At 36.3% G+C, this 17,703-nt stretch overlaps 1 protein-coding gene across 1 annotated transcript in view; it reads left to right on the forward strand.

The window, feature by feature from the left end:
- TRDN (triadin) overlaps positions 1–17,703 on the forward strand; it is a 216,100-nt gene that overhangs the window by 66,325 nt on the left and 132,072 nt on the right. The window contains exons 8-11 of the mRNA XM_088161865.1: positions 952–1,011; positions 3,522–3,581; positions 4,844–5,038; positions 9,694–9,753. Coding sequence (XP_088017991.1) covers positions 952–1,011; positions 3,522–3,581; positions 4,844–5,038; positions 9,694–9,753 — 375 coding nt within the window. The remainder of the gene's footprint in view (positions 1–951; positions 1,012–3,521; positions 3,582–4,843; positions 5,039–9,693; positions 9,754–17,703) is intronic.

The raw sequence follows: 17,703 nt of genomic DNA on the forward strand, positions 1-17,703 counted from the left end.
GCATAGGGCCATTGCATAGTCACTGAGTAGGCCAGGATTAATTCTTTCAGTTGATACCTGCAACACATTGTTTCATCTCCCCCAAATCCTACTTTCTTTTATTAAACACCAGCTCAACGCTCATGCATACATTTTTGTGTTCCTAGGATAATCTCATATGCTGTACTCAAACAGGGAACTGTGTATTTTCACACACATGATCCCCTAAGGCCACCTCAGGGCACATCAGCCCATGCAAATATCAGCTCTGCACATCCGTGGACAAGTTACTGTGCAAACATTAATCCCAAAAGATTAGCAAATCAGAGCCCACACAGGAGAACGTTTCAGATTGCCCACCGCTCGGTGACTACCACACAACTCAGGTGTATTCTGAAACCTGAGCCAGAAATCTAGCAACTACAGAGCAGTTAATTTCAATTTGTAAGGTGGAAATTAAAAGCAAACAAAAAGCCCCAAAGAACATTAGTTATAATGTCACTGCAATTAGATTTGTAATTAATTATAGTGCTTAATCATTCATCGCTGGAAAAACTGTTAGTTGTTCCTGTGGCGTTCAGAAAATCCTTCAGAAATTAGCCAAAGTAATAAACAAGAAAGTAATAAACAAAATAAACCAATAAATTACAGTATATAAATATATTAAAGAAAGAAAAAGAGTAAACAGTATAAATATGACTCTACTATCTTCTTTCATAGCATTAGAGTGGAGCTAGAAAGGCTGCTCCTCCTCCAGCCAATGGCAAAGACCTCAGTGATGGCAGAGAAGTTTTTGAAAGTTCCAATCCCATGATCCCAGGCATCAAGAGCAAACAGCAGCAGCTGAATCAATCTTTCTCATTCTTTGCATGCATAACTATGGTGCCTACTTGTGTTTCTTGATTCTTTTTCTCATTTAAATGAAGCGGGTTTTTTTGTAATGGTCATTAAGAGTATTGGTTTTATTTCTAGCTGTTCACAAAGAGAAACCTGAAAAGCCAGAAAAACAAGAAAAGAAAGCGCCATCTAAAGGTATTGTGGATCATCATTAAAAGTTGTACAATTAAAGTGCTTGAAATCTTGGGAGAGCGTAGAGATAAGTATTTAAAGTACAAAGCTCTTCTAGTTCATGTGCATTTTTTGGGTATTATCACTTTTGCTTGAGCAGGTCTTGATCAGCCCCTGAGTGAAGTCTTGCACAGCATATCTTTTTTTCCTTTACTCTCTTGTTTTGATGCAGAGTTTATTACAAACGATTCTTACACAGCTAAAGGACAAAACCTATCACTATTTTATTTGCATTCCCTGATGCCTTTTTCTCCACAAAGGATTCAGTAATTTGCCTGCAAAAGTTTTCTCTTGTGTATTAGTTTTCAACCTGAAGCAGACCTAATGTGAGAGTATTTACTCTCTCTCAGTCTGGCTCTTCCATCATATCCAAAAATAGAATTTCATTTTCTTACCTTTATTTCTTTTCAATAACATTTTGATTTCAGTGTATGATTTTCACTGTCTTCTATGGCAGCAGTGGCTTTAGTTAATATTTACATATCTAATAATTATCATATATATTCTGAAGCAATATTGTTGGGGTGTGAGGGGTGATTTTCACTCTTCTTTTGACTGATAATTCCATCTTTGGCTATGGTTTGGACAGGGAAATTTACAAATACAACCCCCTTGCCCTATTATGCCATTTTTTATAGACTAACATGTATTAGTGCCTGGCATTTGAATGTTTTTCTCTGAGATTATACATTACTTCACGGCAGATATTTCTATAATGAAGTTCAGTTTTAGTCTTTGTCTCTTTTTATTTTACTCAGTTAACTCTTGAAGAAATTTGTATATTTGTATCAGTTTGTTATGGCATTGAGATTAATCTCATGATGTTGAAATGCATGAGTTAACTGGCTTTACTTTGAATATTTTCAGGCAATATAGATACAAATATACAAATTACCTTTTTTTTTTTCACTTGACCGTAGTCTAAGGAGAAATGTAAAACAGAAAGTAAAAGTGAGGAAAGAAAACAGAATGAAAACTTTAAACCTTAAAAAACCTTAAAGGGTAACGATTGTCCACTCTCTCTTTTGCAGGGATATTGTTAATTTTTTTCTACTTTCAGCAGATAGCTTGAAAGTGTGGGACTTTTTCCATAAAATGAAATCATGCTGAAGTAACCACAGAAAATAAATTCCCACAGTGCTGGTGTTGATTTGAAAAGCAAACACCTTCCAAGAATAACTGAGATAGTCCTAATGAGCAGCCAGCCTGTTTTCCCGTTTATCTTCTGCTAGCTAACCAAATAATCACTTAGAGCCTTAATGTGTTTAATAGCAGCCGTGGCTCCAGTCACTGGCTGGAAAATTTTATGAATTGTTTGGACACTGTAGCTGTGGAGATACGAGGCTGCAGTGAGACATGGCCATGCTGCCCTCTCTTGGGTAATTTTCCTGTCGTGAGCCCTATGGCATCAGGGCATCAGGACACTTGTCCTCAGCGTGTCCAAAGGTGCATTTCTGCCAGCAGTGTGCTGCTGAGCTTTCCATTGCCAGGCCCCCCTCCCTTTTCTCAGGGATCTGCTCTAAACTGGATTAGGTACCAGCAGTGTTGAGGGGCTGTTTCAACCACTTGCAACCCCTAGGAAATGAAAATGTTCAGGTCCTGGCCAGCTCTGGGGAATGGACATACTGAAAATTGTGTGGCTACTTCCCACACAGTTAGCAGGTTTTCTTTAAGCTCATTACAAAGACCCAACGGAATTCTTCAGACTCTGATAAAGGCTCCAGAAAGCCTTTATGAGTGATATGAGTGTTTTTTAAACACAATATCTAAAAACATCTTAAAAAAAATAAAACCAAGTCTAAATATCAATCATGTCTTGTACAGGCTGGAACTCCAGGATGGAATTCAGTTAGAGAGGATGTTGTATTATGTAGTTATCAGTTGAAAGAAGTGTAATTAGCTCTCAAATCTGGCTTGTTCTGCTATTCTGTTTGGATGGTAACCAGGAGGGCAAAGATAGAGAACTGCATAAAATTTTAACAGCCTTTCTGGAACAGAGTGGTGTGTGTGTTTGCACAGTGTATCTTATGCAGACATGAACTCACTCAAGCTGGGCTCTGAAGTGAGCACCAGACTTATGGCTGTGTTTGCAGACAACGAGCCCAAGCTAAGAAAAACACCTTTCTGTAAGACAAATATAGCCACATGGCTTCCTGAAGGCTGGAGCACAAGGGCAAGTCCACGTCTGCTCAGCACTTGACATGAGCAAGTTTGTTTCATCTGGAATATGCAGGAAAAAACATTCCCTAGGAAGCTTCAGATCTGTGTGACTCACTTGTCTTCTGGTAAGGGAGCCTCAGCAGATATTTTGAAGGTTTTTACCCCGCTATATGAATCTGAAAACAACAGTTTTGAAAACTGAAAAACAGGATTCATAGGGAAATCTGAAATTTCCATTGATGATGTTGTTTTTGTCAATATTTTCTTGTTCTTTGTGAGTTTTTTCCCTAATATACCGTTGTTCTCATTTCTAGTAACTCAAAAAGATGCACCTGAAAGACATGAAAAAGCTGAAAAGAAACCTCCTCCCAAAGGTACTTTTTTATCTATACTAGTTTTTTAAACTGAATTGACATTGAAATGCATAAACTTTATTTTATTTAAGCAGAGATTATAAATGTGCGTGAAAAATAAGCTATATGAAACTAAAATGAAATTAATTTATAATCAGAATTAAATATCTGTAGAACATCCAGGAGTTAATTCTATGCTTGATGCTTTCAAAATCTTTTGAAATTTCAAATTGAAAATAAAAGTATGAACCACCATTTCACTGTTAAACAAGTAAGCCTACTTGCAAGGGATCTGACATACATTTTCACTATAACTAGTTAAAGAAATTAATTCTCCACTAGCCGGAAATACCTGTCTTTGTCTGGGAGTAGCAATGCTCTTATATTAATATCTGAATTGTGGTTTGCAATAGTTAGATATTCCATTTTACATCTTGATAAAATCAGTTTAGTCATCTCAATGATTTAACAGAAATAGAAGTCTAGAGCCTTACTTGGTAGCATAAAAGTTTTGCCTCAAAGATGGAGACATCAAGATCTATGAAGAAAACAGGAATATGAAATTTGCACTAAACAGATTAATTTGTTAGTTTATACTACTGTTGGATTTTCCACTGGAGAAAAGTAGAAACACACACTGGGAGTACGCATGGCTCAGGTGAGAAAAGACCTTGCTTTGGGTCTCACCAAGCTCTGTGTAGCTTCAGCTACTGATATTTACAATTTGGTAATTGTCCTTGGAAATCTCCTCACTCTGCTGAAGGGCATCTCATTAATTGGTCTTGGACACTTTTAGCCCTGAGAACTGATGTAGATCAGACTCAAGAACTCAAGACTTCTTGGACTGAGACCTAGAATTAATGCATGAAAGCAAACCTTAAAAATAACCACACAGTATTTTTCCAGTTACAACAGATTTTAACTCTAAAGTCTAAAATTGTTCAGATAGTTCCTCCTATATTTGTTTGTTTAATGACCAACATCTTTCTCCTTTGTCTATACCATAAAAACTGTCATGTTAGAAACAATATTATTTGGCACATTCTATTATATTTAGCATTAGCCAAGTACGTGGCATAGCACTGAAGATACAACCTCTTTAGATCTCATATTTCTGTTTAATTCTGCCTGGTTTGAGGGGATTATAGTTTTCATCAGATCTTACCAAGCTGTTAATAATGAAGAAATGCTCCTTATTAATAGCACAATATAAAGTAAATGGCACTGAGTATTATGTTGGGGGCAGAGAATGACACTGAAAGCTTTTTCTTTATTACCTGCAGAGGAGAAGAAAGTAAAGAGCACTAAAGTGGAAGCAAAAGTTAAAAAGGAAGTGAAGGATGGAAAAGGAGAAGCAAAGACGGCAGAGAAGGTCAAGCAGACAGAGACAAAAACAACAGAAACTGGGCTAATAAAGGCCAAAACGAAAGTTAAGGAGGAGAAAGCTCTTCAGACTGTAACTAAATCGGACAAGAAAGGTAAACAAAATGAGGAGGAAACAGATGAAGATCCTAAAAAGGTAGTAGGGAAGAAAGAGAGAGAATGGAATTAAATCTCTCAAGGACCAAAGTGCACCCATGGAAAACAAAAGTACAAATAAATTCCACATGAACCTCACACTGCTAGAACGTGATTACAGAAAATAAAATAACTTTAATGTATATAATCAGAAGATTCTAGAAGTTCGTCATGGCTAAAGTTTCATTTTAATTTAAATCCTTTACCAAGGACCAATTTCCCTTCAGATAGGTCTGAGACTTCATAGATTTGCTCAGTAGCATCTAATGTAGTAGATTGCAGGCAGAGTTATTTTTGAAAATTCAAATTGTCCAATGACCAGCTGGGAATTTTGGTTTGTTTCTACATCTGTATATGTCCTCTGTAACAATAATGAAAGCAGCGACAGTATAAAGGGAATGTAATTAATTATCTAACATCATATTGTACGAGACACTGTCAGGTTGTCAGGTATTGTACAACACAGTGACATACCTGCCTGATGAAATTTAATGTGAGCAGCTTCCAAATTTCTTCTGAAAAGGGAAGAAATGCTATTACTCTGGTGAAAGGAAGAAATTAAGTGATAAAACAAAAAATCAACATAGAGCATGTAAGCATATAAGCGTTGACACCATGTAGTTAACAAGGTGTTAACTGTATGCTCCACTTTGTCAGAGTAAGCCTGGGTTCTTCTACTCCCAGGCTGCACAGACTGGTTCTCTGATTTCCCTGTGGCATTTCCATGGCACTAAGTACAATTTTGTATGAATGAAGGCAGCAGAACCTGACTTTCTGTCTGAACTGCCACACTGCAGCCACGGGATTATTCTGACATTGAAAGAGGCAGCTCGGTGTCGCCTAGTGCACCGATCTGATCCTTGCAGCTGCTAACCACAGATAAATCGCTGTGCCTGAACATCAGAGAAGCCATTCTTGCCTGGATATCTGAGCCTGCCTGATCAGATTCTCTCAGACTTTCATAACCATCCCTCTGGACCCCTCAGGAGTTGCCTAAATTATACTTTTCTAGAAAACTGAGAGAGTTTGAGACATAGCCCACTTTCTGGCATGCATAGTGTGCTGAACTTGTACGTTTTAACATTCATTTTTATTCCAGTTAATTTTGTCTTTTACTTGAAATATTGGGACCTTTGAAGCATGGAATCAAAGCAGCATCTATCACAGTGATTGCTTTGACCAAGGACAAAGTTCAGTAAATTGTTACTTGGGAGGTGAAAATCTTTTCCAATTTTTTGTTTGCTCTGGCAGAGTTTCAGGGCACAGTGGGATCCACTCCATACTGTTCATCATAAAGCTCTCAAAAAGAAATGCTATTTAAAATATTTTAAGTAGGGATCAAAAATTACAGAGACCAATAGAGTAGTGGTGGTTTTTTGTTTGTTGATTTGTTTTTAGCTGATAAATATTAGCAAAATGACATCTTGACATCAAACATTAACAGATCACTTTGCAAGTCTGCTTCAGAGTATGACCCCAGTGACTGTGCATGGAATCCCAGCAGGTGAAAATGAGAATAAGCAGCTGGAGTGGAGGAAGGAAGGAGCCTCTTCAGCTACCTTTATCTCTCTAGACAGGGCTATGCACATCTAGTGAAAGCTGCCTTTCCTACTGTCTTGCTTCCTTTTTCCACCATAAGCCACTACTGCCCAGCTGGATACTCTAAAAAAATTCATTTTTATATTTCAGTCTCACTGTGACCCGAAGTGAACATAATTTTAAAGTCGATGCAGTTTCGCAGAGATTTCCTGATCCTGCAATTTTTACTTTTACTTTCTCAAGGGAGTAGCTCTGCCAGCTTGTCTGAAACAATGTAAAAAATATAGAAGTGACCACAAAAGAGTTGTTGCATCCTTCAGTACTGAAATTAAAATTAAAAAAGATAGGTCATCTTCCTAAGTAAATCACTTTAAATCTAATGACAGAAACATCTATGAGTATTTTTATCATTAAGAATCTAGTAAAAAATTTTGACATGTTTTTTTAGTACCTGTATGATTATTTGTGCCACCATTACAGATTTATAGGTGAAAATTAAAGTGTGAAATTCTCCTTTTAATAAGGACTTTAGATTAAAATGGATTTTTAGCCATGAAGAGGAACTTGAAAGATCATATTCATTTAAAATTCCTTAGATTTCAATCTTTACTGATTGATAGCATTCCTATGAACTTAAATAGGATATTTTAGAGCACCTTGCTATGCCATATAGAAATTATATTTTTGTTACTGAGAGTTTCACATTCTGCCTTCAATTTATTTTATAAATCACATATTTTGGGTTGAGTTGCTAAAGAAATAATATGAGGAAAAAATTAATACAAAATCTTTTTTCTGAGGTACAATCAAGTTTAGGGCTTTTTAAAAAAGTTTATTCAAATTACATTTCCACAAAACAAAATAAAATAAACCCACAAAAACAAACAAACAAACACAACAGCAACAATATTAAAAAAAAACCCAAAAATCAACAACACAGTCTGGTTTATTTCTGGTCTACACTACTGCGTTTAAAGTATTAATTATTTTAATATCAATGAAATGGTGTGATTCTAGGGCCTCAGGCTATGTCTATATCACAACTCAAACAGAACCAGCACAGGCTTGTGCTCTGCCCTGGGATTGTCCATATAGTGTCTTGTCCCATGCCACAGTTTTGTTCCATATCCTCTAGCAGACTTTAGTACAATACCCCAAATTCTTCTCCAAGAATTCTTCCCAACAGGCAGCAAGGATAGAGGCAGCTTTTTTGGCAAAAGAGAACTAAGAAAAGCAGCTTTTTTGTGCAAGAACTGTGCCCTGCCACTTGCTTTCTGGGTAAAGTGTTGGCATTGCTGCATTTTATTTATAAATACTCACTGAGGCTCAATTGCAACTGTGTCAAAGTCAGTGCAAACGCTTTGCTGGCTTCAGTAGCTTTAGGTGGGCTTAGAAAACGGATCTTTACATGTTTTATCACATGCACACTGTTATTTTTTCATTTTTTTAGAATCATCATATAGACTTAAGCCAGATACCGTAGCCTCAAGGATGGAATGCAAAGTTGGAGTCAGCCAGAATGATAAATTTGAAAGTAATGGAAGTAAAAATTACTATGAATATTCATTGGAGGTTTTAAAGGCAATGTTTATAGCCACAGCCCTGCGTACATGCTGAAAGTTATGCCCCAGGCTCTACAATCCTGACTAATATTACCCTTACCATCTCACAGACAGAAAACAGCTGTCTGGGCTTCTATCAGCTAGAAAAATTGTTTGGATATTTGTTGAGTTGGTAAACCTTTTCCTAATTTCTACATCTGCATAGGAAGTAATGACTTGAAAGCTGTAGCTCTTCATCCAAGGACTGCTGTAACACATAAATGCCTCAGCATCAAGTGATACTGATGTAGCAGTGACCTATGGATGAAACTCAATAATATAATGAGTGTCCCATACTTGGGAATTATATTTTGCATTTATATGTAACGGTACTGCTGTTTTAAAAACTTTGATTATTCCAAAGACAGCATAATTTTATTTTGGAGTTGGCAATGGGGAAAGCAAGTGGCTTTGTAAGTGAGTGGGACAGAGATGCCACAGGAGGTGGAGAGAGGAAGAGATGTAACTTCTAGAGTGTAGGAATTGTGCTAGAAGAGTCTTGGGCAGATGGATGGATATGCTTCACTCAAGGACAACTGAGAACAAACTTAGAGCTGGCATTTAGACATCAACATTAGCTTTCAAAGCAAATGCCCCTTAGAGTGGGCACTGAGGCAACAAGTTGTTTTTTCTGACTCACTGAAGAATTCAGCAATATTGAAATTATTTTGTGCTCGGATAAAGCTGATAACTTTTCCTCACCATTCTTAATGTTAGAAATTTTTATTAAACTCTCCAGCTCTCCTTATGAATAGAAGTCAATAGACAATCAACACTTCCAGAATCAGCATTTTATTTAGATTCAGAAGCCTTAATTTCTGAATAGTATAGTTTTAAATATATATATATATACACATACACAAATTTAATATATACATATATATTTGTAAAGATTAATGTTTGAAAAATGATTCTGCAATGAAACAGAATTCTGTAGAAAATCTTGTTGCTATAGGAGTGTAAGTACACAGGGTTCTCTTTATACTGCCATTCACTAAATATACATATTTAATGCATGGTTAAAAATATATTAACAAAATACTGTGATACAAAATCTTTTTTGAAAATTTGCTATCAGCTGTCTGTGAAATTGATCTTCACAGATGATGAAAAGTCTATGAGACCTGTGGCCAGCAGGTCCCACTGTAGCTGTTTGCACTGTACTTGTGCATGGGGTTCAGATATATGCCAAGCAAAGCCAGCCCAGAAAAAGAGGTGGTAGCTCAGGGACACTGGAAGCTCTGCATTTCTTGACTAGAGGTTTTGAATCAGATCTGGACAACAAATTGTCACTTTCTGAACATATGAACCACTCGAAAGTCAGGACAAAACGGCAAATATATACTAAGTAAGACTACCTATGAAAAGGCTACTGAGATGTCTTTGTGCTGCCGAATTTATCTTCACTGTTAAATACAAATGACATTCTAAATTTACTTTCTTCATTATTCTTCTTTTCCTTTTTGCTCTGTTAGATCAATATGCATTCTGTCGCTATGTGATTGACATGTTTGCGCAAGGGGATTTTTATCCAGGTACTTTCCTATATCATTGAACTCTGTTCTAATATTCTTCTGTTTCCCTGAGAGTTTTTGCTCCTTTATGTATTGAAAGTGTGGTTTTTATTATTCAAAGGTCTCACAAGAGCAACAAAGAGTGTGCAAATAGTTTTAATAAAGCAGAAGAGCTAATGGCTGTTTTATTAAAGCTTCTAATTTTCTGTCTACAATGCATGAATTAAAATCGAGGTTATGTTAAAAGTAGAGTAAATGAAAGGCTGTAGAAATTGCTAAAATTTTCCATGCTTCTTTTGGCTGAGATGCAAGAGGAAGGAGTTTATTGTTAATGGCTTATTATTTGTTTTATTGGGTTTTTTCCTACACAAATAGCAAGGCTTAACTCCAAAATGCTTAAAAAATAGAACTTCCATTGTTGTTAGTATATAAAATATCTTAGCTGATCTACCACTTCTGTGCTTTATCTTCTCTCCCCACATCTCCATGCTAATCTGTTCTAACACAGACACTTAATTCCTCACTGAAAAAAGAAGATAGAGCTACTGGGGGTGTCTGAGCACCATCTCATAATATTAAGTCATTTGACCCTAAACTTATTTAATAAGTATTCTTCCTGCTGAAGTCAAGACATATTGTAGAGAGACATAACTCTAGGAATGAAAAGCAATAATATTCATGAAACCATTTAAGGAGAGAATATTTAAGGACACGCTAAAGCTTACCAGCTTTGTTTATTCAGTTATTTGCTCAACAAGCTCTCCACTGGTACACCTCTGAATTGGTTGGTTTTTTTCTTATCTCTACCTTGTGGCTTACATCCTCTTTTGACATGCCCAGGTTCAGACAGAGCTGGGAAGTCCTAAGAATGTAGCTGGGAAAGAAAGACTCACAAAGGGGAGAGGGAGGACACAGATTTTTGAGGAGAGGAAATGAACAAGCTTGGGATTCTGTAGGAAGAGGGTTTGTGTGTCCTGTTCTCAAAGAATGACATGGAGAGGTAACAGGTTCCATTAAAAGAGAACAAAATACTGTGTCTCCTCTAGGACTTCTGAAGACAGTCAGCTATAAACAGAGGGACTGCTTTTAGGCTCAGAGGGAGAGAATGATTAGCCAAACCTTCCAGAGACTGTCAGTCATGCTTTGATTTTAAAAATAACACCCTGTACCAATGTGAATAACCTAGTTTCTGGATTTACACAGCTGTACCATTAACAAATCCCACGAAAAATACTTCCACGGAGATCTTCAGGATCTTTTTTACAGTTCTCCTGACATTTACAAGCAGCAGCGAAAAAAATCTTTTTTCCCAGACGGCTCCCTGGCCTGTTTGACACTCTCCTGACGCAGAGCAGACATGCTGTAGGAAGGGAGGGTTTGGGTTTTTTCTCTTTTTACCTTTCCAGCTACAAGGAAACTGGGAAAACCATGAGGGGGAGCAGTGATATAGAGAGGGAAGACTGTAGCGACTTGAATTTCAGAGACATGACTCTCCTCTTCCAGTATTTGTCTTGTGTCATATGTGGTAAGAAACCACAGGTTAAAGAGCTGAAAGACATTAAATGGACATAGGGTGATCAAATGGCCTAACAGGTGAATGAAAAACTAGGGTGACAGGTTTAGCTCAAAAAAAATGGAAATAAGACATAAAGTAGCTTGAATAATCTAATTTTTAGGTGAAATGGAAAAGGACTGTCCCTTAACATCTTCTGAAGTCCACCTGTAGCTCTACCTGTAAAGTGACTGCTTTTTGGCCTCTCAAGTCACTTGTTGACCCCTGAAGTGTAATGCTGCAGACAATTGTTGTGCTGAAGCCAGATACATTTTTGTGGGAGAGAAAAAATAAAAGCATTGCCTTCAAAACAAGCTTTAGTCAACCCAGTAGCTGTGAAAGGCAATGCTGAAATATTCAGACTCCAGAAACACTACTCAGTGTTTCTGAGATGCAGGTAGAGGTGAGGAATGATCAGCCTTGATTTATGGAAGTCATTGAGAAGAATGCCACCAAACAGTACCCAGTTAGTTTGCTACTGTCTTTCTCAGGCAAAGTTCTCATTTTACACTGTACTTTTGTGAACAGAAATATTACTGTAATTCATTTTACTGAATAGATAAACATGGGGAAAACACCCTTTAATAACCCAAATATCCAATTAGCTTTACAATTTTTATCTGTCTATATATTTTATGGTAAAGAACTTTGTCAAAATAAAGACTTCTGAGTGCAAATCAACTGAGGAATTAAATTACAGTCACCTTGACACTGCAATTCTTTCAAACAAGGAATAATTTCCAAAAATCTCAATATTACCATTTGTGAAAGAGAAAAAAAAATTATTGTAGAAAATTCCTTTGCATAGACATACTGGGATTTTCTGTGTTTGTTGGCATCAAACATGAATTTGTGATTCCTTGGGCAAAATACATATAATTACATTACAATGTCACTAATAGTCATATCATTCAGCATTTTTTATTTCAAAGTACTTTTGAAATGTTTCTATTTAAAAAAATTCATATACATTACTTTTAAGATTAGTTTTTTTGGTTTTATATAAATTTTGAGCAAGAATTTCTAGAAAAGTAGTTCACTTAATATGGCATTTTATACTGCTCAAACAATTAACATTAAAAGTAAAGCTCAGTTCCTTAGGTTTCATTAATAGATATACTTTTAAAAATATACCAATAAATGCACTTTGTTGGTCACATCAATTTATTTGAGGTCAGATAATGCTCGTGTCGATTTTAACAAATGAAGCTGAAATATTCTTCACTTGCTCAAAGTTTCATCATGACACTGCAGTCTTAGCTATAAAAAATGAATGAAATGTACACAGGGAATTCAAGGAAGCCATATAAGGAAGAATTTATGCTAAGCTGCTTTTTGCAGCATTAGCTGGTTTTCTTGTTTCACTGATTAGTATTTGTCCTTGATACTGACAGATTTCATGGATGTCTTCCTTTAAACCACAATAATTGTATCAATATTGAATAATTTCTAAGACTTAAATTTTATTTTTTATGAAAGACAAGTATTTGAGGTTCTCAGCCCTTTACAATAGATAATAGTGGAGTTTTAGCCATAAACTCATTTTTTCTAACCCAGAAGTCCTTCCCATGAATATCACGACTGCAACAGTGACCAATTGCATTCTACTGATACATTTATAGGTAGACCACTTGAGGCCTACTGCATACAGTATAAAAAACTACTTTCTGATTTTATCTCTTGAGAAATGGGCCTTAAAAATATTTTTTACCTGTCTAACATGCTTGTGATAAGTGACAATTTCTCAGAGGCACTGCTGAACCACCTCTCATAGATTTTCTGGTCTTATTTGTCCCTGGACTGTAGTTGCTCAGCCTAGGCAGTACTGTCTCAGCATTAAGAAATTGTTCTGCCCAAACTTTGTACTCCTTTTGTCTGCCTGTAAAGGAAGAATTAATATGCATTTCTTTTAGGATTAATTTTCCAAGTTTTCCTGATAAAGGTTAAAACATTAGTTGGAAAGCTTGTTTATTAAGAACATTAGCTCTGACTGGTGCCTTTGTTTTTCTACTGGCATTTAAGTCCAAGATAGTATTTTTGATGCAGAAGGTCACTGACTTATATAGTTTCATGGATATAGTCTATTCCATAGACTGTTTGATAATTTGTTTGATAGTCCTGTATTTCTCAGTAGTATTTTTAACGTTCTTATTCATAGTTTATTTTTTATTGGTAGGATAAAGGGTTCTATTTTAGTAGAAATTTTAAAACTTGTTTTCATAACTTTTTTTTTTACTTTAGAGAGTTTGAAATCCTCGCCCATGTGGAGGGATTTCAGGGGCACTAATTGGTCACTCTTTCAGCATGGAGCTCATGATTCTCTAGTTAACTGGATCTAGTCTATTTTATTCCCCCTGTGCCATACACCTGTTTTCCCACTCCTCCTCTGCTTTCCCTGCAATGCTTGCCAGCCACTACTCTGGCAGATCGAGGAGCTGTTCTGGTGAAATGCCTTTTTTGTTTTGCAACTACTAGAATTGGATCCTTGCATGTCTGTCTTTCTTCATGGGACCTCAGCATGATATTGTGCATGCTGAATTAAGAGTGATAAGCATGACTTGGGTATTTAGTCATAAAATGCACCTTTCTTTTTCTCACAGGCATGTTGTCTACTCATGATGTGATTTTGTTTTCTTTTTAGTAATTTAGAAGTTTATTTTGCATGCATAGTTTTACTCTGTTCTGGTTTTGGTTAAACCACTTGCATTTCACAGTACACCTGACTCACTACTGGATGACCTTTACAGCTGCCTAATGGCAACAAAGACAGTGGGAGCACAGATGTGGTATTATTCACAATTTACACTTTACAAAACCTTACCACTGAAACACACATCTGCCCTGTGGAGCTTATGCCACTACATAGCTGTTTCCAATAACAGCTAGACTGCAAAGGAATGTGGCCATATTGGTTCCTTTCATCAATGTACCCTTGTATGTTTGCTCTCTATTTCCATGCCAGGGTCTCAAAGCCAGTCCTAAAGCCAGTATGAAAGCCAGCGTGATGTAGACAATTTTTACCCACCTTATACTGTTGAAAAAATATATGACTTGGAGAAATTCACCAGGATTTCTGGCATGTGTACATTGCAAGAGAGTATCCTATAGAGTAAAAGAGTCATCTCACCTTCTCATTAAAAATAGTGTTGAAGCCTCACCTTTTGCAAATATGCTCATGAAACACACCCCCATACCCTCCGAGAAACAAGAGCCAAGAAATTAAGGCAAATTTTGATGAGTATCCATGGGGAATCTTACAGACTGCTTTGTCCTGGAAAGTGTAGACTGAAAATCCTTCATGTCTACAATTTTCTTCTCCAATGTCAAGAAATATTCTGTCAAAGAGAAGGGACTGTTGTTATTTCCCAATACAGCAAGAGAATTTCAAAACTGTCAGTATGATACTTGCCACTTAATATAAAAAAAAATACGGAGATACTGGTATAAAGGTACATCAGTACTGAAAGATCATGGACTATATTACTTGGAAAAAAAATCAAACAAAACAAACAAACAAACAAACAAAACCACAACCCCCCCCCCCAAAAATAATAATAAAAAACAAACAAACAAAAAAAAAACCCCAAGCAACCAAACAAAAAACCAAAACAAAAACAAAAAAACCCAAAGTTATAGAAAAATAAAGACCAATTTTGAAATCAAAAATGCCTGTATTTGCTGTGGGTGGGCTGCAGCACAGGAACTAAATACTTGCCCTCCGCTATTCAGATAGCAAAACGCTTTAGGCTCTTGAACTATTTTTAAGTGACACTCCTACTTGATTAGACTAGGATGTGTTGTGGATATCTCAATGACAGGGAGTAACATTTGAACTTGTTGCATATACATTTACATATATAACTGTGATATCATTTCTCTGGGGATATATTTAATGAAGTGCAATTAAAAAAAGAGATAAAAATCAGTCTTAATAAATAAGAAAGTAGCATATTATTAGCTTGCTGTTTGGAGGAATTCATCATGAAAAACTTTCAACTTTCACATTTGAGCATAAACGCTAAAGAATACTATTTTTTTCCTATGCAGAGATGCTTTCAGGTGCGAACTACTCAATAGCCCTATACCCAGAAAACAAGCAAGCTAGATATTTATTTAAGCAAAATACTAAAGAAAATTTTGGGAAGCAGTGAGACTTTTCCAGTTTTACTTTTTAATCTTTTTACTTTTTTATTGCTTGCTGAGGGAAATATTGTACCCCAAAATTTGAAAAGACTCATCTGGATTCTTCTTCAGAGATGACAGGAAATTGTCCATCAATATTTAGGGAGAGTTTTGAATACTTTTCAAAGAGTCTGAAAGGAAAGAATTAATGAACAGTCATTTTAAATATATGTATGAGAAACTGAAAATTAAGTTTGAGTTATTAAAAATTTTTCTAACTATTTTATTAATGTGCAATTCTTTCAATAAATATTATCTGTCATTTGAAGTTTAATATTTAAAGCTCTATTCAGCTATAAGAAAGTCTGAGAAGATATACACCGATCTAATTTTAACAAGATCCTTGTCTATGACTGCCTCCCCACCCCAAAACCTGTCTATTTCATCAAACTCTGAAATTACATTGATCTCTCAAAGGGGGTGTTATCACCGTACAATCCTGACACCATCCCACAGAGACAAAACAACTATCCATTATTCCCAGTTTATATCATCCCCCTGTGAATCAGAGCCAGATGCTGGCACATGAAGTTGCATCTGTCAACACTCTTATGGCACTTCATTGTAACTTGGCCAAAAAATTTCAAACTACTCCCTCTCTTGGAAACAGCTACAAAGGGAATGTGTGGTATTCTGCTTCTGCAGAAAGGAATGGATGCCTTTCTTTGATAGTTCACTGCAAGACATTCTGAGGGTCAAAATTATGTGATACAAGAGAAAACCAAAAATCTTTGCTGGTGTAAATGAGTCTAAATCATTGATTTTAATGGAAACAAACCAATTTAAGCTGTGAAGGCAGAGAGATTAAAGAAATTATTTTCACACTTGTATTACGTTTTATTACTACTATTTAGTATTATAAACATTTCACATAGTTCAATAAACAAGTTTCAAAATGAAGGGTGATTTCAATGGAGGATCATCAGAAGACTCAACTACTTTAGTTTTGAAAAGTAAGCTATTTAGAAAATAAAGCCAAAAGTTAAATGCAAAAATACCCTCTCCTAAACAGCTAATAATACACAAACTTTTTCCTATTTAAAAAGTAAAAAGAAGTTTAGCAAGTGACTTTGTAAAACAGCAATTGCATTTAATGACTCATTGTCATAATTGATTTCCATTTAAGATTGTTACAACAGATACCGATGTTACATCAAGTAAATTTAAAAATTGAAGCATTCTAAAGGCAGCTTGAAGAAGCCTCAAAGGTCCAGGCACAGGTTCTTGTGAGGAAATATAACTACCCTGATATCTACTGAAGTAACACAACGAGGCACAAACAGTCCAGGAAGCTCCTGTAAATTGATGACAACTTCTTGTGACAGGTAGTGGAGGATCCCACAAGGAATGGTGTGCTGGTTACCCCATAGTGACAAACAGGGAAAGCTTTGTCAGGGATGTGAAGGCTGGGGGGCTGCCTTGGCTGCAGTGACCACGAGATTGTGGAGTTCAGCATTGGGCAGGAGGAAGCAGGGCAGTGAGTAAGGCTGCAGCCATGGATTTCAGGACAGCTGACTTTAGGCTCCTTAGGATCTTCTTGGGAGAATCCCACAGGAACAGATCCTGCAGGAAGAGGGATCCAAGAGACCTGGTTGATACTCAAGGATCACTTCCTCCAGGCTCAATAATTATGCATCTCAACGAGCAAGAAACCAGAGGGCAAGAGACTTGCATGGATCTACAAGGAACTCCTGTCATTACTCAAGTGTAAACAGGAAATACACAAGAGATGAAAGCAGGGTCAGGTCGCTTGGAATGAATACAGGGACATTGTCAGAGTAAGTTGGAGTCAAGGCTCCATCACAGAGTTGCTAAAACTAAACAGCATCTTAAATGCCAACCATTTCAGTAAAGCTAATCCTTGCAATCCTATATGGGTTGTAAGCAAATATTTGTCTCTGATGAGACATGGTAACCCACAATCTTCTCTTTCAGTAGGTTTTATAGACCCAGGTTATATAACTCTAAAATTATAATTGAGCTAATGAATCTGTGTCTGTTAGAATATAATTCTGAAAATTCCCAGGGAAGTTAATCACCATACATTGAATCTCGCTCAGCTTTAATGATAAGGAAAATAGCTGACATCTATACCATGTGCCTTTAAACACCTCCTGATGCTGAATACACTGAAACATCACTAAGAAGAGCTTTCAGTTTTCTCCTGCATTTTTTGTTAAAAAGGAGAAGCCTATATCTCTACTGATAAACTAGATGCTACTCTTCTCATCCCAATA

The sequence above is a fragment of the Sturnus vulgaris genome, chromosome 3 (genome assembly GCF_052056855.1).
Source record: "Sturnus vulgaris isolate bStuVul1 chromosome 3, bStuVul1.hap1, whole genome shotgun sequence".
NCBI classification, from domain to species: domain Eukaryota; kingdom Metazoa; phylum Chordata; class Aves; order Passeriformes; family Sturnidae; genus Sturnus; species Sturnus vulgaris.